We start from the raw sequence: 27,949 nt of genomic DNA on the forward strand, positions 1-27,949 counted from the left end.
TGCTATGGAGGTGGTTCAGTCATGTTAAAAGTAGGAGAAGGTGTGCATCAAATGTACTGTCTGTCAGAGTAGGGTGGTCTGTGCCGCTTGGTGGTTGAAAGACAAAGCTATGAACCTGTGGTACCATGTGATTACCTTGTTTATTACCCAGTGTTTGAACTTGAGCATGATATTTAAACTTTTTATGTTCAAAGCTGGATTTCACGTTTGTGTTTTTTTTTGGGGTGGTGGTGGAGGGAGCATAACTGTGGATTATTTTCTGCTGTCCACATACTGAAAGCCTAAGATGTGGATGGCTGCATGAACTGGTAGCATTGTGCCTCGAAGGGAAAGTTTGCCTGACATTTTACCTTTTTCCCCCCTTTGGGTAGAGTATGCCTCCTACTAAACGTAAGGGAGTCATCAAGGCTGCTCCCCTCAGCGAACAAGAATTTGTCTCCTGTTTAGCAAACAATCCTGAGGTATGCTGCCTGGATCCAAGAGTATGAGCTGAGAAGAGAGTGTCTTACTGTGGTACCAGATGAAGGAGGTTCTGGTCGTTTGGGGCTCAATGTCTCTTTGTCTCCTCCAGCATGCAATCCTCTGCCTCGTCTGCCTGCCCCAGCTACTCTGGAAGGAATTCCAACAGCGGAAGGTGTTATTTGGGAGGCCCTCAGTGGGGGCAAAGTCGCTGAGAGTTTAGGCATTGGAAAGAATGTTGGAAGCTCACCCTCTGCGTTTGTGGAGGGAATGAGAAGCCAGAGGTGGTTATATTGGAAAGTATCTGGTCTGCGCTTCGGAAGCTGGAAGGGACAGTTGGTGAATTCACATGTGGGATTGCTACACTTGTGAGTACTGTGGAATCTTTTTTATCTAAAGGACTGGAAGGGACGAAACAAGAGTTCGCTATACAGATGAAGGATGTTAAGCAAGAATTAAAAACTGTTCAAGAAGTTACATTGACAATAATATGTCAATGTAACTTCTTGACATATTATATGATACAGACATTCAAATATTTGAAAGGTATTAATCCACAAACGAACCTTTTCTAGAGATGGGAAGGCAGTAGAGCTAGAGGACATGAAATGAGATTGAAGGGAGGCATACACAAGAAAAATGTCAGGAAGTATTTTTTCATGGAGATTGGTGGATGCTTGGAATGCCCTCCTGCGGGAGGTGGTGGAGATGAAAATGGTAATGGAATTCGAAAATGCGTGGGATAAACATAAAGGAATCCTGTTCAGAAGGAATGGATCCTCAGAAGTTTAGCAAAGATTGGGTGGCAGAGCCGGTGGGGGGCGGGGCTGGTGGTTGGGAGGTGGGGCTAGTGCTGGGCAGACTTTTACGGTCTGTGCCGTGAAAATGGCAGATACTAATCAAGGTCAGGTATACACAAAAGGTAGCACATATGAGTTTATCTTGTTGGGCACACTGGATGTACTGTGCAGGTCTTTCTCTGCTGTCATCTACTATGTTACTATGTAAATTGATTTTACATCAGAGGATTGAAATTTCTCCAATTGTTCTATCATAGACTTAATTTGCATTTACTGAATTTGCCTCAGCCCTTGGGAATGTCTCCATTGGTTGTCTTTAGAAGATACCTTATAGAAGTTTTAAAATTCACTCCTTGAATAGAATTTACTTTTTACCTTCCAAGACACCAGGGGAGAAGGAATGAGAGAAAGAGAGCATAAAAGCCATTATATATTTTATCCCTAGATATTTAATCAAACATTTGCATGAAATTCAAGCAGAAAAAAAGTTCCCAATAATGACAAGCCAAGAACATTTTTCGACAAGCCTGAGTTTGTTTACCAACATCAGGATTTTTTATTATTTTTATTATTCATATTTTATGAAAAAAGTTTCATTACTGCAATTAAATCCTGTTTGAAGAAAAATGAAATTAACATAGCTCTATCAGTATCTTCAGATAAAGATGAATCCAGTATCTCAGATATATTTTGTGCTTCTCTGTTTCTGATCTAAGAGCCTTCTTTGATTTAAAGAAAATAACTAAATACTAACTAAATAATAGCATTAAGTATGATTTCTTGATGCCCTCCAAAATTTCTGAAGCTTGAAGATGAAGAGGCTTGCTATTTTGGCCTGCTATTAGGAAGACTTGGATTTGTTCACGTTATAGCTTCTACCTTTTGGCATTATCTCTCTTAACGGAGCTCCTTATCCTTATTTACACCACTCCCCCATATTTGTGGGCTAAGGAGGATTTGTGATTTTCTTCTTAAATTTAATATTTTTTGTTTGAAATTATTCCTCTGTTTTGCTTGTTCGAATGTTATCCTTGTAAAACATTAATGGAAGTTATAAATAAAGAATAAAAAAAAGTGCCATACTTATTGGGAGGGAGGGTACTGATAAATTATTCAAAATATTTGTTGGAAGCTATTATTTTCTTTTAATTGTTTGATGTTTCTAACCTGTAATTTTGCAAAATACAAATTACGTTTTTTAAAAATGCCATATGGGGTCAGTCCTAGGGTCCATTGTCCAGCATCGTTTCTCTGATGATGGCCAGTTCTGTCACTAAGATGTATCTGACTGTCACTAGGATGTATCTGGCAGGTCCCAAAGAGTAGATCCATTCCTCAGGTTAAGTGGTGGCTTTTCTCAAGACTACTTAATTAATAATTGCTTATTATGGCCTTTTCTTCCAGGAACTTGTTCAAACCTATTTCAAATACAGATGTAGTAGATATTTTAACCCTGTCCTCTGGTAACAAATCTCACAGCTTAATTGCACATTCTGTGAAAAAAAAAAGTACTTAGAGCAATGGTTTTCTAAACTTGAAAATGTGTTAAGTGACTCATAAAAAGGAAATTGAAAGGTTTTTGTTTTTGTTTTTTAGCTGGCCGCCAGAACCAAGATCAAAGAAATAAAAAAAATGGAATAAATGTACCTGCAGAGAAACGGATTGAAAATGGGGTATGCAATAGCTACGTCAATTAAAAAAAAATGTTTGAGTAGAGTTGATAGTTTTGTTTGTATAAATGTATAGAGTGTGTACAGAGACGTATAATACAGTCCCTACCTTGACATGAGCATATAAATTGTTTAAAAAGGGTAAAAGAAATGATTTAGTCAGTGAGCTAAAGGAAATAAAATGCTGTAATGTTGATCATAGAATTTTATTTATCATCTTCTATTTTACTTAGGTTTAGACCTGGACATTTTCTGAGGACAAGCAGGCCTATAATTGTCACATATGGGTAACACAGAGTCCGCATTGCAGGTCCGGAGCTTGTAACAAGATTAAAATAGGTCTTGGAGCGCAAGACGCGCTCCACCACATATGAGCAAGTGCCTTCCTGTTCACCATGAGAGCACGGGACCACCAATTCTCCTTTTTTCCGCGGTTAGGAGAGGACGCATTCATTTCCATTTCTCACAGCTGGTTCGGACATTTGGTCTTTTTGTGCCTTCCTTTTTCTTTTATAATACATCTCTCAGGGTTTGTCTTTATTTTATTCCTTCCCTGTATTTTTAAAGATTTTTTTCTTCCTTTTTTTGTATGTTTTCTTTGTTTTACCACACTCACTAGGCCGCATTTCGGCCTGAGCTCTGGTTGGGTCTTTCCCTCTTCTCTTTTCTGGTGTTCTCCTCTTTATTTAGCACCATTGAATCATTTGATTTGGCCACGGCTGTTTTTCCTTTCATGTCATCAAGGTTCCCAGTGGCTTGAAGCGCTGCAGTCGGTGTAACAGGACCATCTCTGGCAAAGACACTCATTCTTGGTGTGTACAGCAGCAGTTCCCAAACTGTGCACAGCGGCACCCTGATGCACCGCTACTCTCAGGGGTGCCACAGCAAATCCTGACCTCCATCCTGCTGCCGCCACCCGTATCGCGATGGCAACCCCCAGCCACCCACAGTCCAGCATCACTCCCTACTTCCCCTCCTGCAGTTCTGGAATCTGCTGTTTTCTCCTTCTTCCCCCACCACTTCTGCAGTGCTTGCAGCTTACATTTTTGGGCCGTCTGTGATTCACACAGGCTCTGTGAAGGCTTCCCTCTGCTGCATCTGACCCTCGCATCAGGAAGTTGCATCAGCAAGGGCAGGATACATCGCAGCAGAGGGAAGGCTCCGACCCAGAGTGCATGTGTGAATCGTGGACAGCTGTAATGTTAAGCTGCAAGCACTGCAGTGGTGGCGGGGGAAGGAGAAGGAAGTGGCAGTGATCCTGGACCTGCTGGAAGGAAGGTAGCGAGCAATGCTGGATTTGGGGAAGGCAGGGGTGCGCTGAACTTACGGGAGGAGGGGGTCTGCGGGAATGGAGAGGTGTGCTGGACTTATGGGAGGAGAGAGGCTGCAGAGAATGGTGTGCTGGACTTTCTGGGAGGAGGGAGTCTGCAGAGAATGGAGAGGAGTGCTGGACTTTGGGAGTAGAGGGGCTAAAGGGAATGGGGAGGTGTGCTGAACTTACAGGAAGGAGAGGTGTGCTGGAGTGAGAGGAGGGGGCTGCAGGGAAAGGGAGACCTATGTGGTAGGGGGTGGAGATCTATGTGGCTGAGGGGGGAGGGAAGTGCTGTGAAAAATTGCTCAGACACTAAGGGTGCTGTGAACTTTAAAAGTTTGGGAACCACTGGTCTAGAGTGTTTGAGGCCTGATCATACCCCTGCAAACTGTATTCTCTGTCTTTGTATAAAGAAGAGAGCACAGTTTGCCAGAGAGGCTCAGAGAAAAGATTTTGGAGCCAAGTCCGAAAACTTGACATCTGTGTTGACATTGCTGTTGGCATTGGTGTCTTTGGCATCAGCATCAGCATTTGGTGTTGCATTGGCTGCGTCAGTGCACATGGCTGCAAGACCCTTGCACACTGGGAGTGACCATGCATCAAGTGGGTCTCCACCTGCCTCCATGCTGGGACCAATCAGCGTTAGACCTGACCCCGAGGCAATGAGAGGACTCTACGTCCTCAACGCACTGTGCCGGGGCACTGAGGGTTTCACCAGTTCCTGAGAAGCGTCGACGCTGAGAGGACTGCTCCGCCATACAGAAGGTGACGATGTGTGGGTTTCCACACAGTCAAGGCAAGGCACCTGCTTCAACCCTGCAGATTCAACAGCTTGCTTCTACACCGGCACCTCAGCCTTTCCCGATGTCAGCCTTCTGTAAGTGCCTCCTGGCCTTTCTCCCTCAGCTGTTGGTGGGGTTCATGTAGAGTGTTTCGGTATCAGGGGTGCTTGCACCAGCTATGACTTTCTACAGTCCTGCATGGCTATCAGCCTGTGGTGATGTCACCAACGCTGCTTGAGGTTTCGGCATCGCCACCCGTGTTGAGACACCCTCTAGGTCAGTGGAGGAGCCAACACCTCGACACCCCTCTCAGGGTCATGGTACCTCTATGTCAATGCAGGCTTGGTCTCAGCCCTACCATGAGGAGATCTTTGCTGACACCAGTGAGGAGCCCTTATGGGACTTGGAAGAGGAGTCCTATAGCATCCCATCTGATCCCTTCCCTCCGAAGGGAAGGAGGAAGTCTCCACCTGAGAGCCTTTCATTCCCCTCTTTTGTGAAGGAGATGGTGGCTACCATCACAATTCCTTTGGAAGTGGAGGACGAGCCCAGGGCTAAGGTGTTCAAGGTCCTGGACTACAACTCTCCTAGAGAGGCTGTGACTGTTCTGCTTTACAAGATCTTACGGGATATTCCAGTGAAGAACTGGAAGTCCCCTCTGTCGGTCCTCCTGACACCATGTACTGAATTTAGTTGTCTTCTGGGTTTGATAGGTCCCAATTGCCTCCTCGTTCCCTGATGGTAGAATCTGTGCTCAGATGAGCCAGGAGTTCTAGGGACTGTGCTTTGGCACCCCCTGGAAGAGAAGCTAGAACCCTGGATTCTTTTAGGCAGAAGATGTATTAGGCCTCCATTCTCATCTCCCATATCCAATCATACCCAGCTGTACATGAGCCTGTACTTGCAGTCCTCTGTGCACAGTATATCTGATTTAGCAGACTCACACACCGGAGCAGGCTGGTCAAGCAGCTGGTCAAGCAGCAGAAGACGTGTCTAAGTTCTTGGCCGGGGCACCAGTGACACTTTTGATGTGGCTTTTAGGATGTCCAGAATATAGCGATGCGCAGACTCTCATGGCTGCATGTCTCTGATTTGGACCCAGGAGTTCAGCAGAGATTGGTGGATGCCACGTGCCGGGGAGATGATCTTTTTGGAGAGAAGGTGGAGGAGGTCACTGACCTCATCAAGAAACACACTGATAACATCAGTTCTCAGTCCCGCTAGACACCTTCTGCACCTGTTTCCTTCTGTAGAGGTCTTTTGGCAAGTCAAAGAGGAGTACTTATTACTCACAGATGCGTAGGTACACCCCTTCTTGCCAGCCTCAGCAGGCTCAGCCCCAGTAAGCTGTTTCTCATCAACAGCGTGCACCTAAGGCCCAGACAACTCCACAGTCATAGCAGGCAGCAAGCTTTTGACTGGCTCCAGGAGAGCATAGCCGCTGTAAAAGTGACTGTCCCAAATGACTTGTCAGTCAGGTGGAAGCTGAAGTTTTACCAAGAAAGGTGGTCCCTGTAACCTCTGACTGGTGGGTTCTTCAAATAGTCTGTCTCTGTTACGGCCTGCATTGGCTGCAGAGACCACCAGATTGCACACTGAGAGCACAGCTCACAGCACAAGCAAATACTTGCAGAGGAGTTCTCCACCCTTCTCAAGGCCCACATGGTCGAACCTGTTCCACCAGGGGAAGAAGGGAAGGGACTCTATTCCAGGTACTTCCTTGTGCAAAAGAAAATAGGAGGGATACATCCTATCTTAGACCTAAGGGGCCTGAACAAATTTTTGGTCAAAGAAAAGTTCAGGATGATTTCCCTGGGCACCCTTCTTCCCATGTTTCAGGAAAACGATTGGCTGTTCTCTCTGGACTTCAAGGATGCTTATACTCATATCTTAATACTTCCAGCTCACTGGAAGTATCTTCGGTTTCAGCTGGGTAAATGTCACTTGCAGTATCACATTTTGCCTTTTGTCCTCATGTTGGCTCCTAGGGTTTTCACCAAGTGTCTTGCAGTAGTTGCGGTGTCGCTATTCAGACTGGGAATCCATGTTTACCCCTATCTCGACAACTGGCTGGTGAAGAGCATGTCGCCGGACAGTGCTCAGGAGTCCATGCAGAAAGCTGTTCATGTATTAGAGTTACTAGGGTTTGCTTTAAACTACCCCAAGTCCCATCTGCTCCCTGTCCAGCAACTGGAATTCATTGGAGCCCTGCTAGCCACTCAGTAGGCTTGGACCTTTCTCCCTGTGGCATGGGCAGATGCTCTTGTTGCTCTTGCCACTCGAGTCTGAGTAGCTCAGCAGGTCAGAGAATGACAGATGTTGAAGTTGTTGGACCACATGGCCTCTACTGTTCATGTGACACCCATGGCACATGGCCTCTACTGTTCATGTGACACCCATAGCACATCTTCACAAGAGAACTGCCTTGTGGACCCTAGCTTCCCAGTGGTATCAGGCCATGGGAAACCTAGAAGATGTTATCTGAGTTCCACCAAAGCTGGTTCAATCCCTACTCTGGTGGACAATTTGATCCAATTTGACTCTGGGACCCCCGTTCCTAATTTCATGGCCCACAAAGGTACTGACGATGGTTGGCATCCCACCTATAGTGGGGAGCTCATTTAGATGGTCTTCACACTCAAGGTGCTTGGTCAGCCCAGGAATCAGATCTCCAAATCAACCTTATGGGCAATGTGGAGTATTCTAAAGGCTTTCAGAGATTGGCTGAACAACGAAATTGCACTCATTCAAACAGATAATCAGGTTGCTATGTACTACATGAACAAGCAGGGGGGGCACTGGTTGGGCGCACCAGGAAGGGATGCTCCTCAAGACCACTTACTTGGGAAATTCAGTAGCCTGGCTGACAGACTGAGCAGGATCATACAATCGCATGAGTTGTCCCTCAGCATAGGTGTTGCCTGCAAGTTCCAAGTGTGGGGCACCCTCCTGGTGAATCTCTCTGCCTTTCAATCCAATTACAATGTCCCTCAGTTCTGTTCTAGGCTCCAGGCCCAAGACAGACTAGCACTGGATGCCTCTCTCCTTCATTGGGGAACAGGACTTCTTTTTGCATATCTTCCCTTTCCTCTTGTGGGGAAGATTTTGCTGAAACTCAAGCAAGACTGCAGGACCATGATTTTGATCACACTGTACTGTGGTTATCATATCCCATATTAATGGCCCGAACCAATATGATAAAAAATTCTACAAGTCCATAATTAATCTGCTGCTGCAACATAGACATAGATCTTTGGTCATTGGGGGAGATTTCAATGCTGTATGGGACCCTGGGATGGACTTCACCAGGAGCAGTTGCGTCATATCACCTTAACAAAGGTCTGATTCAATTAAGTTGAGCGCTTGATCTGTTCGATTTGTGGAGGGAGTTACACCCGATAGAAAGGGACTACACACATCTTTCACGGGCACACTCAACTCAAGCCCGGATAGATTATATCCTAATGTCCAGGGGAGAATTTGGAAGAGTAGAATAAGTAGAAATAGGCCCCTATGTTATTTCACACCATGCCTGGGTGAAGATGGGGTGGTCAATGGGTTTTTCCAGTGGAATTGTACAAAGAATTGGGATTTCAGGACCGCATATTAACATGCTGGAAGGTATACAAGGCCCACAATGTGATTCATGAGATGGATCCGGTATTGTACTGGGAAGCTGCAAAGACGGTTTTGCGGGGAGAAATAATAAGTTGCTCCCATTATGTGAGGAAGATGAGAGACAGGGCAATTCTGCGGCTGAGTTCGAAACTATGTAAAGTTAGGCAGCAGTGGGGGGCCTGTCCATGGGAACAGCGCCAACAAGTTCTGGATCTACAGGTGGCGTTGAATTCTCTTATTCACCTGAGGGCCCTTAAATTGCAGATGTTATATCGTCATGGAAATAAAACAGGGAGGCTGATGGCCTGTTTGATTTCCCCCGAAAGGGGGCCCCCAAAAAGTCCTGACCCTCTGGGGGGATTAGAATCCATACAGATGAGGCCATAAGTGACACTTTTTATAATTACTATCGACGACTTTATGCCTCACCTTTAGAGGAGGGTCTCCCAGGGTCCTTATATATGGAGAGTTTGACCTTGCCTTCAATAGATCAAACTGAGCGAGAGTATTTAAATGAGCCTGTACAAGAGGATGAAGTGGCACTAGCCATTGCCCGCATCCCCTTGCTGAAAGCCCCCGGGCCAGACGGATTTCGGGCAGAATTTTATAAATTAATGGGGGGAGAGGTGGTACCCCCCTTATTGGCCTTTTCAATAAGATCATGGAGGTGGTCATGCCAACATAAGTACATAAGTATTGCCGTACTGGGAAAGACCAAAGGTCCATCAAGCCCAGCATCCTGTTTCCAACAGTGGCCAATCCAGGTCACAAATACCCAGCAACATCCTTAGATATAACTCACATAATTGTTTTGCCTAAGCCAGGCTGGGACCCTTTGCTTCCAGAATCATACTGCCTAATCTCACTTCTGAATTATGAAGCTAAGCTACTGGCAAAAATAATGGCAAATCGTTTGGTGCGAGTTCTGTCTAGTATTGTTCATGAAGCACAGGTGGGCTTTGTGCAAGGGTGATCAGTGGCTAAAAATATTTGTAAAATACTCACCACTCTGGAATATAGACAACAGAGAGATAAGCAATCCATACTTACTAGTTTTGACGCAGAAAAGCGTTTGATAGGGTGCATTGGGACTTTATTTTCGCCTCTTTGAAAGCTTATGGGTTTACAGGACGCTTCATCTCAGTCATAAAAGCGTTGTACTCGGCGCCTAAGGCACGAGTGCTAGTGGATGGACAAGTTTCACAGGTTTTTCCAGTACTCAGGAGTACCAGGCAAGGGTGTCCACTATCGCCGCTAGATCCCCTCATTAGGGATATTATGGCGAATCCCGTTTGCTGATGACCTTTTGGTTCACTTGGCAAATTCAGCAGGACACAAATCACACAGAATCACTGTGGGTTGAAATTCCATGTATAAAAGGGAAAAAAATGGTGATAGGAGTGTACTACCGTCCGCCTCGCCAGGATGAGCAGGTAGACACAGAAATGATAAAAGAAATCAGAGACGCGAACAAAATGGGCAATGTGATAATAATGGGTGACTTCAATTATCCAAATATAGACTGGGTAAATGTAACATCGGGACACGCTACAGAGATACAATTCCTTGATGAAATCAAGGACAGCTTTATGGAGCAACTGGTGCAGGAGCCGACGAGAGAAGGAAAAATTCTAGACTTGGTCCTTAGTGGAGCGCATGATCTGGTGAGGGACGTTATGGTACTGGGGCCGCTTGATAACAGTGACCATAATATGATCAGTTTTGACATCGACCTTGAAGTAACTGTACACAGAAAGTCAAGTACGTTAGCGTTTAACTTTAAAAAAGGAGACTATGATAAAATGAGAAGAACGGTAAAAGAAAAACTTAGGGGGGCAACTGAGAGAGTAAAAACTGTACAACAGGCGTGGACGCTGTTCAAAAATACCATCCTGGAGGCCCAGGCCATACATATTTCGCGAATTAGAAAAGAAAGACGGAAGTCCAAAAGACACCCGGCCTGGTTGAAAAGTGAGGTGAAGGAAGCTATTAGGGCTAAAAAAAACGCCTTCAGAAAATGGAAGAAGGAACCGTCTGAAAATAACAAGAAACAGCATAAGGAGTGTCAAAGCAAATGCAAGGCGCAGATTAAGAAGGCCAAGAGGGAGTATGAAAAAAAGATAGCATTAGAGGCAAAAAAACATAGTAAAAAATTTTTTCGGTATATTAAAAGCAGGAAGCCAGCAAAAGAATCGGTTGGGCCGCTGGATGACCGAGGGGTAAAAGGGGCGATCAAGGAAGACAAAGACGTACCGGAGAGACTGAATGAATTCTTTGCTTCGGTCTTCACCGAGGAAGATTTGGGTGGGATACCGGTGTCGGAAATGGTATTTCAAGCGGACGAGTCGGAGAAACTTACTGACTTCACGGTAAACCGAGGACGTAATGGGGCAGTTCGGCAAACTGAAGAGTAGCAAATCTCCTGGACCGGATGGTATTCATCCTAGAGTACTGATAGAACTGAAAAACGAGCTTGCGGAGCTACTGCTAGTGATATGCAACTTATCCTTAAAATCGAGCATGGTACCGGAAGACTGGAGGGTGGCCAATGTAACACCCATTTTTAAAAAAGGCTCCAGGGGAGATCCGGGAAATTATAGACCGGTGAGTCTGACGTCGGTGCCGGGGAAAATTGTAGAGGCTATTATTAAAAACAAAATTACAGAACACATCCGAGGACATGGATTACTGAGACCAAGTCAGCATGGCTTTTGTGTGGGGAAATCTTGCCTGACCAATTTACTTCAATTCTTTGAAGGAGTGAACAAACATGTGGACACAGGGGAGTCGGTTGATATTGTGTATCTGGATTTTCAAAAGGCGTTTGACAAGGTACCTCATGAAAGGCTACAGAGGAAATTGGAGGGTCATGGGATAGGAGGAAATGTCCTATTGTGGATTAAAAACTGGTTGAAGGATAGGAAACAGAGAGTGGGGTTAAATGGGCAGTATTCACAATGGAGAAGGGTAGTTAGTGGGGTTCCTCAGGGGTCCGTGCTAGGACCGCTGCTTTTTAATATATTTATAAATGATTTAGAGATGGGAGTAACTAGCGAGGTAATTAAATTTGCTGATGACACAAAGTTATTCAAAGTTGTTAAATCGCGACAGGATTGTGAAAAATTACAAGAGGACCTTATGAGACTGGGAGACTGGGCGGCTAAATGGCAGATGATGTTTAATGTCAGCAAGTGCAAGGTGATGCATGTGGGAAAAAAGAACCCGAATTATAGATACGTCATGCAAGGTTCCACGTTAGGTGTTACGGACCAAGAAAGGGATCTGGGTGTCGTCGTCAATAACACACTGAAACCTTCTGCTCAGTGTGCTGCTGCGGCTAAGAAAGCGAATAGAATGTTGGGTATTAGGAAAGGTATGGAAAACAGGTGTGAGGATGTTATAATGCCGTTGTATCGCTCCATGGTGCGACCGCACCTTGAGTATTGTGTTCAATTCTGGTCGCCGCATCTCAAGAAAGATATAGTAGAATTGGAAAAGGTGCAGCGAAGGGCGACTAAAATGATAGCGGGGATGGGACGACTTCCCTATGAAGAAAGACTAAGGAGGCTAGGGCTATACAGCTTGGAGAAGAGACGGCTGAGGGGAGACATGATAGAGGTATATAAAATAATGAGTGGAGTGGATGTGAAGCGTCTGTTCACGCTTTCCAAAAATACTAGGACTAGGGGGCATGCAATGAAACTACAGTGTAGTAAATTTAAAACAAATCGGAGAAAATATTTCTTCACCCAACGTGTAATTAAACTCTGGAATTCGTTGCCAGAGAAAGTGGTGAAGGCGGTTAGCTTAGCAGAGTTTAAAAAGGGGTTGGACGGTTTCCTAAAGGACAAGTCCATAAACCGCTACTAAACGGACTTGGAAAAATCCAAAATTCCAGGAATAACATGTATAGAATGTTTGTACGTTTGGGAAGCTTGCCAGGTGCCCTTGGCCTGGATTGGCCGCTGTCGTGGACAGGATGCTGGGCTCGATGGCCCCTTGGTCTTTTCCCAGTATGGCATTACTTATGTACTTATGTACCTTATAGCCCTACTAGAATTATTCCAAGAATATGGGGACTACACTGGGCTTTGTCTTAATCTCGATAAATCAGAGGCTCTAACGTCCTCGCCGCAGCTTCAAAAGATTGGGGGAAGGTTTTTCCATTAAGATGGGCAGTGGATTCTTTTCGGTACTTAGCTATTCGACTGGCAATGGATGTTGCGTCCCTGTACCGGCTTAATATTGGGATTCTCATGGAAAGTATTAAATGGAGTTTGGAGGAGTGGAAGGATCTTCCTCTGTCTTTGTTAGGTCGGGTGAACTTGTTGAAGATGGTTCAGTTTCCACATTGGTTGTATGTTCTCCAGTCATTGCCACTTACGATTATAAAAAAAGATCTGAGGGGCCTGTATTGGCTATTTAGTGGCTTTTGTTGGACAGGGAAAAAACTGAAGATGCATCTTTCAGTCATGATGGGAGACTGGAGAAGGGGGGCCATGGCTCTCCCCAATTTACAACAGTATAACCACGCATGTCTACTACGCCACTTGGGAGACTGGTTTGGTCAGACACAGACTTACACACAAACAGAATTAGAAGGCGAGTATTATGCACCATATAAATTTTTTTCATTGCTACACGTGTCTAAATTACAAACGCCTCCTCGCTTGAAAAGGAGCTTGTTATTAAGGCAGCTGCAGGAGATGTGGTGTCTACTGGTGGGGCAACTGGGAGTTAATCCTTCGGTGTCTGATCAACTCACTCTTAGGGGTAACATGTCTTTTCAGCCAGGCATGGATAATCCAATTTTTGTTGAGTGGGAAAGAAGAGGTATTTCTTTTTTGGAGCATGTCTTGGAAAGAGAGGGAGGGCTGATCACCTTTGAGAGGTTACAGGAACAGGTGGGACAGCAATGGGGTAACCAATTTGCTTACGTGCAACTTAAGCATTATGTTTTATCCTTGGATAAGATGCAACTGGGGGTGCATTTGGGTGCTCAGGTCTGGGATCTTTTTCAAGAGGTTGAGATCCAAGGCCTGTCCGTTTTGGGTCTTCGCTGAAAGGGATCCCAGAAAGAGATTTTTCTTGGTTGAATGCTAGATGGGAGGAAGATCTGGGTGTGCCACTGGGGGGCTGGGATGTCGCTGCCACGCAGTGGCGTAGCAAGGGCGAGGTGGTGGGGGCGGTCCGCCCCGGGTGTCAATGGGTGGGGGGTGCTCCGTCCACCCCCCCCCCCCGGCGCAGCGCCTCTCACTCACCCCGACAGTCCCCACCTGCCTACCAGCTGAGCTCCGGCCGGCACCTCCAATCTGCAGCGCTGCTGCTGACTAAGTGAAGAAAACCGTCTCGTTGTTGGCCCTTCACTCACGGAGTCCCGCCCTCTGATATAACTTCTTATTTCCTCGAGGGCGGGACTCAGTGAGTGAAGGGCCAAAGACGAGACGGTTTTCTTCATTTAAAGTCAGCAGCAGCGCTGCAGATTGGAGGTGCCGGCCGGAGCTCAGCTGGTAGGCAGGTGGGGACTGTCGGGGGGAGTGAGAGGCGCTGCGCCGGGGGGGGGGGGGTTAGGGTCCACACCAGGGGGGGTGCCGACGCCAGGGGGGGGTGCTGAGGCAGAAATAGTTCTTTAGTAATGATCTAAATAGATGCCAAAAGATTATTCTACTTTTACAACAATTGTTTTTCTGCTAAAAAGTAGAGGTAGGTCAAGTTCTGAAAGTTTTGGAGACACTATAAAGGAAAACAAACAAAGCTCTCATTTCAAAGGTGTACTGCATGCAACCAACCTATTCAAAAGCTGGCAGATGTGTACGTCTCACAAAGAGCAGTATGGTTACTCCATAATGGAAAAATAACTGGGACCACATGCATGTACTCAGCTGGGAAAGCTGTTGCAAGAATGTACCACTCCGCATATTTAGCATAGGTTTGCAACATTGGGAGAGAGCAAACAGAAGCTCACTTGGTGCATACCGATCATTAAGGAAAATAACCATTAATTAAAAGTTATGATCTGTTATTAAATTCAAGTAAAGCTATATTTTAGCAATACACACCTAGTTACAGTGAAAATTGCAGTCTCTCTCTCTTTCTAACTTAATAGTTTATTTTATTTATTTATTTATTTTTAACTAGGACTGGGATCAGGTACCATGAGCCTTCATTCTCAACTGCCTAGGAGTTTTTCCACACAGTTGTCTCCTCCAGGGCCACTGGGGGGGGGGGGGGGGGGCAAAATTCCCCGGGCCGCCAAGGGGTCTCTCTCTCTTTCTCTCCTGCTCCTGATGGGACCCAGGTGATCACGTCTTCTTTCTTTTAACCTGCTACCCAGTTTCTCCATTCTCTTGTCAAATCCATCCCTTTCATTTGTTCCTTTCCAATACCTCCTAGCCATTTTCCACCTTCTCCAGCTCTGTCCCCCTTCTTAACCTTTCCCTCCCTCTCCCTCCATTCAGTCTTCTCCCTTCTTTCATATTTTTCCATTCTGCAAATTACCTTGTATTGGGAGCTGATCCGATATCTCAGACCGGCTCCTGAGAAGTGGGACCAGATAACGCCAGACCCGTCGCAACGAACGTAGTATCACACTTTGGTGAAAACAGGGCGGCAGGAGTTCCCGATGATCAATGCAAAAGAGAGTTAATATGCCATGGAGAATAAATACGCCGTCTCGTACGCTCGCGGCGTGTAACCCTCTTCCTCTAGCACCCAATCACCCAGATGACGAAGCAAGCAGGCATAATTATATTTCTCCGAGGACAAGCAGGCTGCTTGTTCTCACTGATGGGTGACGTCCACGGCAGCCCCTCCAATCGGAATCTTCACTAGCAAAAGCCTTTGCTAGCCCTCACGCGCCGATGCGCACCGCGCATGCGCGGCCGTCTTCCCGCCCGAAACCGGCTCGTGCCGGCCAGTCTTCTTTTCTCCGCGCTCGGTACGGTTGTGTTTTGCCGTTCGTGCCCCGAAAAGTCGACCTCGCGCGTCGTTTTCGACTCGTTTCCGTGAGAAACCTTGAAAATTGTTTCGGAAAGACCTCTTTTGGTTTTTCCCTTCCTGTACTTCGAGTTTTTTTCGCCCCGGTAAGTTTTCTTTCGTCGTCGGGGTAGGCCTTAATTAGGCCCCGGTCGAAATTTCCTTCTCGCTATTTTTCTGGTGCCAAATTTCGCCATTTCGACTTTTGATCTCGCCGGCGTGATTTTTCCGCCCATGACATCGAAGCCTTCCAGCGGCTTCAAGAAGTGCACCCAGTGCGCCCGGGTAATCTCGCTCACTGACAGGCACGCGTCGTGTCTTCAGTGTCTGGGGGCTGGGCACCGCCCTCAGGCCTGTAGTCTGTGTTCCCTTTTACAAAAGCGGACTCAGGTAGCGAGGTTAGCCCAGTGGAACATTTTGTTCTCGGGCTCTTCGTCGGCATCGGCACCGGGGGTATCGAGTGCATCGACGTCTTCAGCGTCAAGACCTTCATCCTCGGCTGCCAGTGCATCGAGGCATCGGCCCTCTGCATTGGCGCTGAGACATCGGACGACTGTATCGACGTCGGTGGTACCGGGACCTCGTCTGCTGATGTCGTCGGACGGTGGTGCTTCGTCTGGAGTGCAGGTGAGGGCTGTCCATTCCCCTGCTGGTGGCGGTGAGCCTTCGGGTGGGTCTCCCCCTACCCTGAGGGCTCCTGCGGTACAGCCCCCCCGAGACCGACCTCCTTCGGTCTCTGCCCCGAGGAAGCGACGGCTGGATTCTACGTCCTCCTTGTCGGTGCCGGGAAGCTCCGGTGACATGCTTCGTTCCAAGAAGTCGAAGAAGCATAGTCATCGGTCCCCTTCCCGTGTTGGCACCGAGAGCTCTGGGTCGCCGAGGGAGTCGGCACCCAGCAGGCATCGGCACCGAGAGGACCGCTCACCCTCTGTTCAGGAGGTGTCGATGCGCTCTACTCTGGACAGCCCGGAACAGCCTCCACGCCTGGAACAGGTTCTAACGTCGACGCCTGCATAGACCTCCATGCCTTTCTCTGCAGCCGCTCTGAACGAGAGCCTCCGGGCCGTTCTCCCAGAGATTCTGGGAGAGCTGTTGCGCCCTAACCCTCCGGTACCGGCGGTGCTTGCGCCACCGGTACCGTCGAGCGTGGCGCCGGCTGGCCCATCGCCCGAGGTGAGGTCTCCGGCGTCGGTGCCGCGTGCGGTACTGGCTGCCGCCGCCTCCCAGGAAGGCTCCCCGACTACGTCGGCGGAGGGAGCTTTGCCGATGCGGGCGAGGGAGTCTACCTCTCGACGCCCCCATCGTGGACGTGGCTCCACAGAGTCGAGTCGGGCGAGGTTGCAGACACGGGTCCGTGAACTTGTGTCTGACACCGAGGGTGAGGCCTCGTGGGAAGACGAAGGAGACATCAGATATTTCTCTGACGAGGAGTCTGAGGGTCTTCCTTCTGATCCCACTCCCTCTCCTGAAAGACAGCTTTCTCCTCCCGAGAGTCTGTCTTTCGCTTCCTTTGTCCGGGAGATGTCTACGGCCATCCCCTTCCCGGTGGTTGTGGAGGACGAGCCCAGGGCTGAAATGTTTGAGCTCCTGGACTATCCTTCTCCACCTAAGGAAGCGTCCACTGTACCCATGCACCATGTCCTAAAAAAGACATTGCTGGCGAACTGGACCAAGCCTTTAACTAACCCCCACATTCCCAAGAAGATCGAGTCCCAGTACCGGATCCATGGGGACCCAGAGCTGATGCGCACTCAGTTGCCTCACGACTCTGGAGTTGTGGATTTGGCCCTAAAGAAGGCCAAGAGTTCTAGGGAGCATGCTTCGGCGCCCCAGGGCAAGGACTCTAGAACCTTGGACTCCTTTGGGAGGAAGGCCTACCATTCTTCTATGCTCGTGGCCAAAATTCAGTCTTACCAGCTCTACACGAGCATACACATGCGGAACAATGTGCGGCAGTTGGCGGGCTTGGTGGATGCGCTCCCCCCTGAGCAAGCCAAGCCATTTCAGGAGGTGGTCAGGCAGCTGAAGGCGTGCAGAAAATTCCTGGCCAGAGGGGTGTATGACACCTTTGATGTTGCGTCCAGGGCCGCTGCTCAAGGTGTGGTGATGCGCAGACTCTCATGGCTGCGTGCCTCCGACCTGGAGAATAGAATCCAGCAGCGGATTGCGGACTCGCCTTGCCGTGCGGATAATATTTTTGGAGAGAAAGTCGAACAGGTGGTAGAGCAGCTCCACCAGCGGGACACCGCATTCGACAAGTTCTCCCGCCGGCAGCCTTCAGCCTCTACCTCTACAGGTAGAAGATTTTTGGGGGGAAGGAAGACTGGTCCCTACTCTTCTGGCAAGCGTAGGTACAATCCTCCTTCTCGACAGCCTGCGGCCCAGGCTAAGCCCCAGCGCGCTCGCTCTCGTCAGTAGCGTGCGCCTCAGCAAGGCCCCTCGGCTCCCCAGCAAAAGCAAGGGACGGGCTTTTGACTGGCTCCAGCAGAGCATAGCCGACATCCAAGTGTCAGTGCCGGGCGACCTGCCAGTCGGAGGGAGGTTGAAAGCTTTTCACCAAAGGTGGCCTCTCATAACCTCCGATCAGTGGGTTCTCCAAATAGTCCGGCAAGGATACACCCTCAATTTGGCCTCAAAACCTCCAAATTGTCCACCGGGAGCTCAGTCTTACAGCTTCCAGCACAAGCAGGTACTTGCAGAGGAACTCTCCACCCTTCTCAACGCCAATGCGGTCGAGCCCGTGCCACCCGGGCAAGAAGGGCTGGGATTCTATTCCAGGTACTTACTTGTGGAAAAGAAAACAGGGGGGATGCGTCCCATCCTAGACCTAAGGGCCCTGAACAAATATCTGGTCAAAGAAAAGTTCAGGATGCTTTCCCTGGGCACCCTCCTTCCCATGATTCAGGAAAACGATTGGCTATGCTCTCTGGACTTGAAGGATGCCTACACACACATCCCGATACTGCCAGCTCACAGACAGTATCTGCGATTTCAGCTGGGCACACGTCACTTCCAGTACTGTGTGCTACCCTTTGGGCTCGCCTCTGCGCCCAGGGTGTTCACAAAGTGCTTGGCTGTAGTAGCAGCGGCACTTCGCAGGCTGGGGGTGCACGTGTTCCCATATCTCGACGATTGGCTGGTGAAGAACACATCCGAGGCAGGAGCCCTGCAGTCCATGCAGATGACTATTCGCCTCCTGGAGCTACTGGGGTTTGTGATAAATTATCCAAAGTCCCATCTTCTCCCAGTGCAGAGACTCAAATTCATAGGAGCTCTGCTGGATTCTCGGACGGCTCGCGCCTATCTCCCAGAGACGAGAGCCAACAACTTGTTGTCCCTCGTCTCGCGGGTGCGAGCGTCCCAGCAGATTACAGCTCGGCAGATGTTGAGATTGCTAGGCCACATGGCCTCCACAGTTCATGTGACTCCCATGGCCCGTCTTCACATGAGATCTGCTCAATGGACCCTAGCTTCCCAGTGGTTTCAGGCTGCTGGGGATCTAGAAGACGTAATCCACCTGTCCACGAGTTTTCTCGAATCCCTGTATTGGTGGACGATTTAGTCCAATCTGACTCTGGGACGTCCCTTCCAAATTCCTCAGCCACAAAAAGTGCTGACCACGGATGCGTCTCTCCTGGGGTGGGGAGCTCATGTCGAGGGGCTTCACACCCAAGGAAGCTGGTCCCTCCAAGAACGCGATCTGCAGATCAATCTTCTGGAGTTACGAGCGATCTGGAACGCTCTGAAGGCTTTCAGAGATCGGCTGTCCCACCAAATTATCCAAATTCAGACAGAAAACCAGGTTGCCATGTACTACGTCAACAAGCAGGGGGGCACCGGATCTCGCCCCCTGTGTCAGGAAGCCGTCAGCATGTGGCTCTGGGCTCGCCGTCACGGCATGGTGCTCCAGGCCACATATCTGGCAGGCGTAAACAACAGTCTGGCCGACAGGTTGAGCAGGATTATGCAACCTCACGAGTGGTCGCTCAATTCCCGTGTAGTGCGACAGATCTTCCAGGTGTGGGGCACCCCCTTGGTAGATCTCTTCGCATCTCGAGCCAACCACAAAGTCCCTCAGTTCTGTTCCAGGCTTCAGGCCCACGGCAGACTGGCATCGGATGCCTTCCTCCTGGACTGGGGGGAGGGTCTGCTGTATGCTTATCCTCCCATACCTCTGGTGGGGAAGACTTTGTTGAAACTCAAGCAAGACCGAGGCACCATGATTCTGATTGCTCCTTTTTGGCCGCGTCAGATCTGGTTCCCTCTTCTTCTGGAGTTGTCCTTCGAAGAACCGTGGAGATTGGAGTGTTTTCCGACCCTCATCACATAGGACGAAGGGGCGCTTCTGCATCCCAGCCTCCGGTCCCTGGCTCTCACGGCCTGGATGTTGAGAGCGTAGACTTTGCCTCTTTGGGTCTGTCAGAGGGTGTCTCCCGTATCTTGCTTGCTTCCAGGAAAGATTCCACTAAGAGGAGTTACTTCTTTCTGTGGAGGAGGTTTGCCGTCTGGTGTGACAGCAAGGCCCTAGATCCTCGCTCTTGTCCTACACAGACCCTGCTTGAATACCTTCTGCACTTGTCTGAGTCTGGTCTCAAGACCAACTCTGTAAGGGTTCACCTTAGTGCAATCAGTGCATACCATTACCGTGTGGAAGGTAAGCCGATCTCAGGACAGCCTTTAGTTGTTCGCTTCATGAGAGGTTTGCTTTTGTCAAAGCCCCCTGTCAAGCCTCCTACAGTGTCATGGGATCTCAATGTCGTTCTCACCCAGCTGATGAAACCTCCTTTTGAGCCACTGAATTCCTGCCATCTGAAGTACTTGACCTGGAAGGTCATTTTCTTGGTGGCAGTTACTTCAGCTCGTAGAGTCAGTGAGCTTCAGGCCCTGGTAGCCCAGGCTCCTTACACCAAATTTCATCATAACAGAGTAGTCCTCCGCACTCACCCTAAGTTCTTGCCAAAGGTTGTGTCGGAGTTCCATCTGAACCAGTCAATTGTCTTGCCAACATTCTTTCCCCGTCCTCATTCCTGCCCTGCTGAACGTCAGCTGCACACATTGGACTGCAAAAGAGCATTGGCCTTCTATCTGGAGCGGACACAGCCCAACAGACAGTCCGCCCAATTGTTTGTTTCTTTTGATCCCAATAGGAGGGGAGTGGCTGTGGGGAAACGCACCATATCCAGTTGGCTAGCAGATTGCATTTCCTTCACTTACGCCCAGACTGGGCTGGCTCTTGAGGGTCATGTCACGGCTCATAATGTTAGCCATGGCAGCGTCGGTAGCCCACTTGAAGTCAGCCTCTATTGAAGAGATCTGCAAAGCTGCGACGTGGTCATCTGTCCACACATTCACATCTCATTACTGCCTGCAGCAGGATACCCGACGCGACAGTCGGTTCGGGCAGTCAGTTCTTCAGAACCTGTTTGGGCTTTTGGATCCAACTCCACCCCCCGAGGGCCCTGTTTGTTCTGTTCCAGGCTGCACTCTCAGTTAGTTGGTAAATTTTTTAGGTCAATCTCAGTTATGTCCTCGCCGTTGTGAGGCCCAATTGACCATGGTTGTTGTTTTGAGTGAGCCTGGGGGCTAGGGATACCCCATCAGTGAGAACAAGCAGCCTGCTTGTCCTTGGAGAAAGCGAATGCTACATACCTGTAGAAGGTATTCTCCGAGGACAGCAGGCTGATTGTTCTCACAAACCCGCCCGCCTCCCCTTTGGAGTTGTGTCTTCCCTTGTCTTTGTCTTGCTACATATGAGACTGGCCGGCACGAGCCGGTTTCGGGCGGGAAGACGGCCGCGCATGCGCGGTGTGCATCGGCGCGCGAGGGCTAGCAAAGGCTTTTGCTAGTGAAGATTCCGATTGGAGGGGCTGCCGTGGACATCACCCATCAGTGAGAACAATCAGCCTGCTGTCCTCGGAGAATACCTTCTACAGGTATGTAGCATTCGCTAAATGTATGTTTGGAAGCTTACATTCTATCTAAAATGTGCCTCTAAACATGGATTTTTTGTACACTCTTATATGGTCCCCTGAGAGCAGAATTGAGGAAACCGAATTCTACTGTCAGCCACAGTCATCATTCTAGGTAATCTGTCAGTGTATTGGAGGGAGTGATTGATCTTTGAGAGCCACTCAGGAGGAGCAAGGATAGACCTTACAAGTCACAGTAACTTGAATATTCTGTGCACCAGAGGATCAGTAAAGAAAAAAAAAATCACTTTTAATGCCAAACTTAAATTTGTTTGAACAGGTCTGAGTAAAGTTGTTTTTCCACTTTTAGTTTGTGCTTCAGAGCATTTAGGAAAGTTGTGCAGTGACCAGATATGACTTTGGATTTCTGATGTCTGACATTGACTTCCCCCTGCTAATTGTGTGGTTCATAGCAGCTGTGAATCTGTAAGATCAGCTGCTTCAAGATGCAACTAAACTAGACTGAAATTAACAATGCTATCATAAAATGTGGTAAATCCCCCCCTCCCCTCACAAAAAAGGGCACAAGACCCATTATTTTAATTTTAAAGCACTTGTTATTGAAAACCATAACTGTAAAATTAGGCACATGTTTTGCTGAAAGATTTTTTTCTAGTGACTGAAAAGCATAGTGTATTATGCTGATGTGAGTTGACAGCTGCCTTGATCTTGCCTTGATTAGGTCTTTGATTGCTGGCAAAATCCACTGTTCTTTTTCTGTTCATTGATTTGCTGATAAATGCGACAGGACAGCTTTTCATACTGACAAAGGATTATGAAAGGGAAAGTTCTGTTTGGCATTCTAAAAATAAAATACTGTGACTGTAAGTGACTGCAGTCCCTAGATGTAGAGAAACTTGTTAGGAAACAGCACATATTTTGCAGTATGTTAATGCAGGTTTTGGCCTGACTTACTGTCTTTCCGACTTTATTCCTGGGGTCAGAGAAGCACAGTTACAGACTGAAAAAATGAAACTGAAGTGCATTGAAGCCTATGGCTGCTGGCCAGTGCGACAAGATTAAAATGTGCTTGTACTGTTACATAGGAAAATGAGTTTATACCCATAATCACTTTAAAATGTAACTTGCTTACAGAATTGTTTTACTGAATTGCAAATAGTTATCTTCTACCTGATTTCAATTTTAAATGGTGTTGCCAATTTGTTTCCAATTTTATTTTTACAGAAACACAAAAGAGAGGGTAAAACAACATACAAATCAATCCAACAACAAAAAAAGAAGCAACACTGGACCTTCAAGATTGGGATAATCAATGTTCTCCTTTATTGCAAACTTGACCCGACATGGGCCGTATTTCGGCACACAAGCGCCTGCTTCAGGGGTCTCACATAAAAACAACATGTAAATGTATCAGTTAGAACATATACATATTATAAAAAAAATTTTCATCATTACATAAATTGAAAATGTACGTATACGTATATATTTAAAAACGTATTAGTCAGAAACACATATGTACATATAAAAACATGAAAAACCATGTATACACAGATATTTTTGTAAAGAATTATTTCTAAGTACATTCTGAGGTTACCTTGATTTATTATTCTTTCTACTTCTTAGAAACTGGTTATCAATAGTCATCCTGTGCTCATGTGAAATTTATCTTTAAACAGTACAAAAGACATCCTATATGTTATTTTGTAAATTTAAGGGTAATATACGGAACAAGGCCGTTCTAAAATATGTCTGCCGGACCCCGATTGGTATGTACGCACATTGTCTTTCTGAAAGAACGGCTTGACAAGCTAGACAGCACTCAGTTGTCTTAAAAAAAAAAAAAAAAAAAGATCCCTTAGTGTCTTAGATTTTTTTTTTTTTTCAGTTTTTAAAGTTTCCTCTTTTTTTCGACCGGGTCGTTCCCTTATTTTTTGTGCCCCTTTTTCTGTTAACAGGCACAATCGCGTCTTTTGATTTTGCTGAAGCCATTTTTCCTTCCATGTCATTGCGGCTTCAAACGTTCTACTCTGTGCAACCGGACCATCTCAGGTACCGATACCCACGTCTGGTGTATCCAGTGCCTTGGGCTCGACCATAGCCCAGCCGCTTGTAGTCTGTGTGTTCGTATGAAGAAACGGACCCAAGCGTCTGAAGAAGCCCATCGAGAAAAGCTTTTTGGGGCTCGGTCCGGCCCTTCGATTTCAACATTGACATCGATACCAAGGTTGGTGACATTGACATCGAGGGAAGCATAGACGTCGGGAGTGGAGGTAATGGCTGCTGAAAGACCAACTCGCACTGGGAGCAGTGAGGCATCAAGTGGTGGCTCCACCTGCCTTGAGGCCTCCTGTTATGCAGGCCCCCCGGGACCGACCTTCTGGACCCGGCCCCTAGGAGACGTGAGGATTTCACGTCCTCCTCTTCGGTACCGAGGAATCTAGATGGCAGGTGTCGAGCGAAGGCGAAGAAGCACAGTCATTGCTCTCCTTCAACACACGGTGTCGGGAGCTCCGAGGCGTTGAAGGAACTGGCATTTGAGAAGCGTCGGCGCCGAGAGGATCGCTCCCCCTCTATACAGGAGGTACCGATGCGTCGGTCTTCCGGCAGCCCAGTACCTTCTCCCGAGCCTCGACAGATTCTGCCACTGGCTCCTTTACTTACCCCGCAGCCTTGTCCGACGGCGGCTCTCAATGAGCGCATCAGGGCCTTGCTTCCAGAGCTTCTGGAAGGACTGCTGCACCAGTCTGCTTCGATGTCGGGGGTGCTTGTGCCTTCCGTACCGTCTGCTGCAGTGGCATCTGGCCCATCAGAGATCTACACTCAAATTAGATCATTTATTAGAGCCATAAGAGTCCTTGGAATGGAAGTTCTTCTGTAATTCTTACTGTAATATGTCCAAAAAGTTCAGTTCATCCAGTCTATCAGTATTTTGGGCATCCACAGTTTCCCAAAAAAAGGGAAAGAATTAGAAATAGGTCTGTCATTTTCAGCAGGTATAGAACTAAGTGACAGTTTTTTTCCAGTTGTGATTTCATTATTGGTCTGTTAAGTACCTTGGAAAATATTGCTTTTTGCTCATTCTTAGAGTCAAGGTGGGACAGGATCCAAGATAACTGTTCCTTTCCCTGTCTCTGGGTTAGATGCAGTAAGTTGTCAGGTAGAACACAGCAAAGCTTTAAGGCCCTAAGAGGAAGACAAGGCCTCCTTGAAAATAACTTTCCAAATTCACCATCCTCCCTGGTCCAAACCGCCAATCCTCAACAACTGACACACACCATGCAAAAGAAGTAGAATACTGGAGTGCCTTCAGTAGCATGACTACTACTGTTGACAATCTCAGTGCATCAACCTGAACAGGAACCCAGCCTCTTCCATTGATAGGACCTCAACGAAGCAGATCCTGACTCCTGCAGAGGTCCACCTAGGAGGGCCTACCTGAACCACCCTAGAGCACTGTACAGAACTCAGTTGAAGAAAGGCTATGGAGGAAGAACTTAAATCTGTCCACTTCTACCTGTGAAGAAAGCTTGTAAGTCACACCAGTGTAAATAGATTTCCCATTCTTTCTTTTCCAGATTAACTCACAGTGCCTCTTCCTCACCTCATAAGTTTTGTTTTAATATTACCTTTATTTTAGGACACCTCTTCTTCAAATTTATACACTGCAAACATTTGCTTCTAACAACATTAGAGAGGCAAAATATAAGACAAGACTGTTTAAGGTGGTGGATTCATTTCCATATCGTTGTATAAAGGCTCCTCTAATTTTTGCAAGTTTTTCAAGACTAAAGTTTAAGATATTAAGAAGGTACAATCCATTACAGGAGCTTCTTTCCAGTTGTCCACTTTTGGTCTAGCAGAATAAGGTGAACTTTGTTCTTACCTGCTATTTTCCTTTCCATGATTGCTGCTAGACCAATCAGGACTTTCTTAGGAAGACCAATGCTCTTCTGATTATTCTCTGCAGCTTTTTTCGCAGCAGTGTGACTTTGCTGTCAATCAGGCAAATCATTTCTCAATCATGTTGAGGTTGGAGGAGTGTGTGTTTAGGGTTGACTTTGTCTTTGGTTTGAAGTTCTGCTGTGTCAGTAGAATATTGGTGAGTTCCAGGGCTGCACTACTCCAGATACAGTGATGATGACATAGAAAGTTATTGTTCTCTGTCTTTATCAGCTGATTGGGGAGCATAACCCACTTGTGTGGACTAGTGAGGCAGGAATTGAGGAAAGGAAATTAGGTAGGATCAAGTTTCACCTTACATGTGTTGTGTTTTTGGCACTAAAAGTGAATTGGTGCTCATTTTGTACTTTTGACTATAAAAGAATGCTATTCCCTACATGTGTACTTTTTGCACTTATTTGGCTACTATTCATGGGTCTGGCCTGCTAAGTATTTTAAGATAGAAACAAACCAAGACACCTCAGAAGATAATGGCTTTATGCACCAGGTTAGGAAAATGCCAAGAAGTTTATTCACAGATATTCAAGGGTTAAGCAAGTTGACAAGCTCATTAAGGACAGAGATACTCCTACAGTTGCTTCTAGTGTCCTCTGCATTCTTCTAAAATGAAGGGGGGATCAAATGCTGACAAGCTGCTTTCAAGTCTTTCTGTCCTCCCATTTTTGCTGATGGCTGATGATTAGACAGGGACAGATGTAAGAAGAGTTCCAAAGTGAAAGTGTTTCACCAGAATTGAAAGTACAGCCTTTTATTTTATGTTTAATTTGGGTCTTAAAAAGCACATTACTTACAAGGATATACATACAAGGCTGTTCAGCTGAATTCTTCTCTCAGCTGTGCACAATGTGGATGAAACGAAAACAGCAAGTGAAGTTACAGGTTTAAATTTCATTTTCTGTCATTGTTTTAACTGTGAGGTTATAGAACTGTGCAATGCTTTCTAAGTAAAATGAGAAATGTGCTAGGTTAAAATCATAGGCAGAGGTTTGAGCTGGAGGAAATCGCTGCTGCTATTTCTATAAGATAAGTTAAATAATTGGAGACATACAATTTCTTTTAAAATATAAAGAGCAAATGTAAGGAAAAGATAAAGTAAAAAATTGACGGGTTGATCCATGAGGATACAAAGGACACCATTTACAATTTGTGGCAAAGTCCCATATGGTGGAAACTTTTGAAATATCTGAAGATCCCCGAGTAGCAAAACATTTATTTTTGCATGTTCATTGATGGTGATAAAGATGGAGAAGTTAGTGTGAGTAATGATATGTTTGGGAGACTGATTATAGTTAGGTTAAAATCATAAGCATGGTTGTATTTGAGTAGATACTGTATGTTTACACATTGAGAATGGCTTCTTGTTTAAAGTATGTGGAGGATTTTAGAGTAGATGAACAGACTGTAAAGCTGTAAAGAGAGAAAGTAGCAATTTATTCAAGGGCAGAGTAATCTTCCTTTAGAGGCAGTCATTGGGAACTGCACTGTGAAACCAAATATTAGAAGCAGATAACAATTGTTCTAAGGGGAACGGGAATGGGACTTACATACCGCCTTTCTGTGTTTTTTCCAACTACATTCAAAGCGGTTTACATATTATATACAGGTACTTATTTGTACCTGGGACAATGGAGGGTTAGGTGACTTGCCCAGAGTCACAAGGAGCTGCAGTGGGAATCGAACCCAGTTCCCCAGGATCAGAGTCTGCTGCACTAACCACTCCTAACAAACTGCAAGCTTGGAATGAAGCCTTACAACTGTACTCGTATATCTCTGAATCATAGGACTGTACACTCCTTGGACAAACGTTTCTGACTTTCTTCTTGATCTAATGTAACTCTCTGCTAAAACTTATAGAAAGGGAAAACATTTCCTTGCATGCCAAATACTCAGGAAGAAAATAACTTTTGTTTAAAATTATTTTCATAATTGAGACATCTTTAAAATGATCTTTTTGGGATTATATCTAGAATAATGTAGGCAGAAAAGGTACTGCTCACTTGTAATCTGTTGGGATCCGAGGGATCCTTTCTTGAGTTTCAGTGCATCAGATATAAAGTGTGAGTTGCAGCATGAATGCAAAGAGGTAAAAGATGACTGATTTTGTTCTCGTATTTAATTTGGAGGAAAACATTTAATTAAGTTTTGTGAGTGGAAAATAAACCAGCAGATCAGTATAATATCCAAACAGACTTTGAGGATACCGTGTATGAAACAAATGCCCGACACAGGCCGTGTTTCGCCCAACAATAGGACTGCGTCAGGGGCTATAATAAATAACAAGATTTGTGGGCCACAAGCTGTCTGCTGTGTTTTGTGTTGATGAAAATGTCTGATTAAAGCTGAAGTTAGTAAATTACCTGTAGTGAATTTTGGCCTTTTTTAATGCTTGATTGCTTCTATATGTGTGACTAGTGTTGTTTAAGGAAAAGAGGAAGTAGAACCA

At 46.6% G+C, this 27,949-nt stretch overlaps 1 protein-coding gene across 3 annotated transcripts in view; it reads left to right on the top strand.

The window, feature by feature from the left end:
• The window catches only part of PPP1R13B (protein phosphatase 1 regulatory subunit 13B), a 164,510-nt gene that overhangs the window by 70,408 nt on the left and 66,153 nt on the right, over nt 1–27,949 (top strand). For 2 of the 3 annotated variants that reach the window (XM_030215555.1, XM_030215553.1), the window contains exon 4: nt 2,856–2,932. In XM_030215555.1, the coding sequence (XP_030071415.1) occupies nt 2,856–2,932 (77 nt within the window). Of the gene's footprint in view, nt 1–2,855; nt 2,933–26,327; nt 26,386–27,949 lie in introns of those variants that run through there. The other variant, XM_030215556.1, reaches the window with a different exon arrangement.

This window comes from Microcaecilia unicolor, chromosome 9, assembly GCF_901765095.1.
Source record: "Microcaecilia unicolor chromosome 9, aMicUni1.1, whole genome shotgun sequence".
NCBI lineage: Eukaryota > Metazoa > Chordata > Amphibia > Gymnophiona > Siphonopidae > Microcaecilia > Microcaecilia unicolor.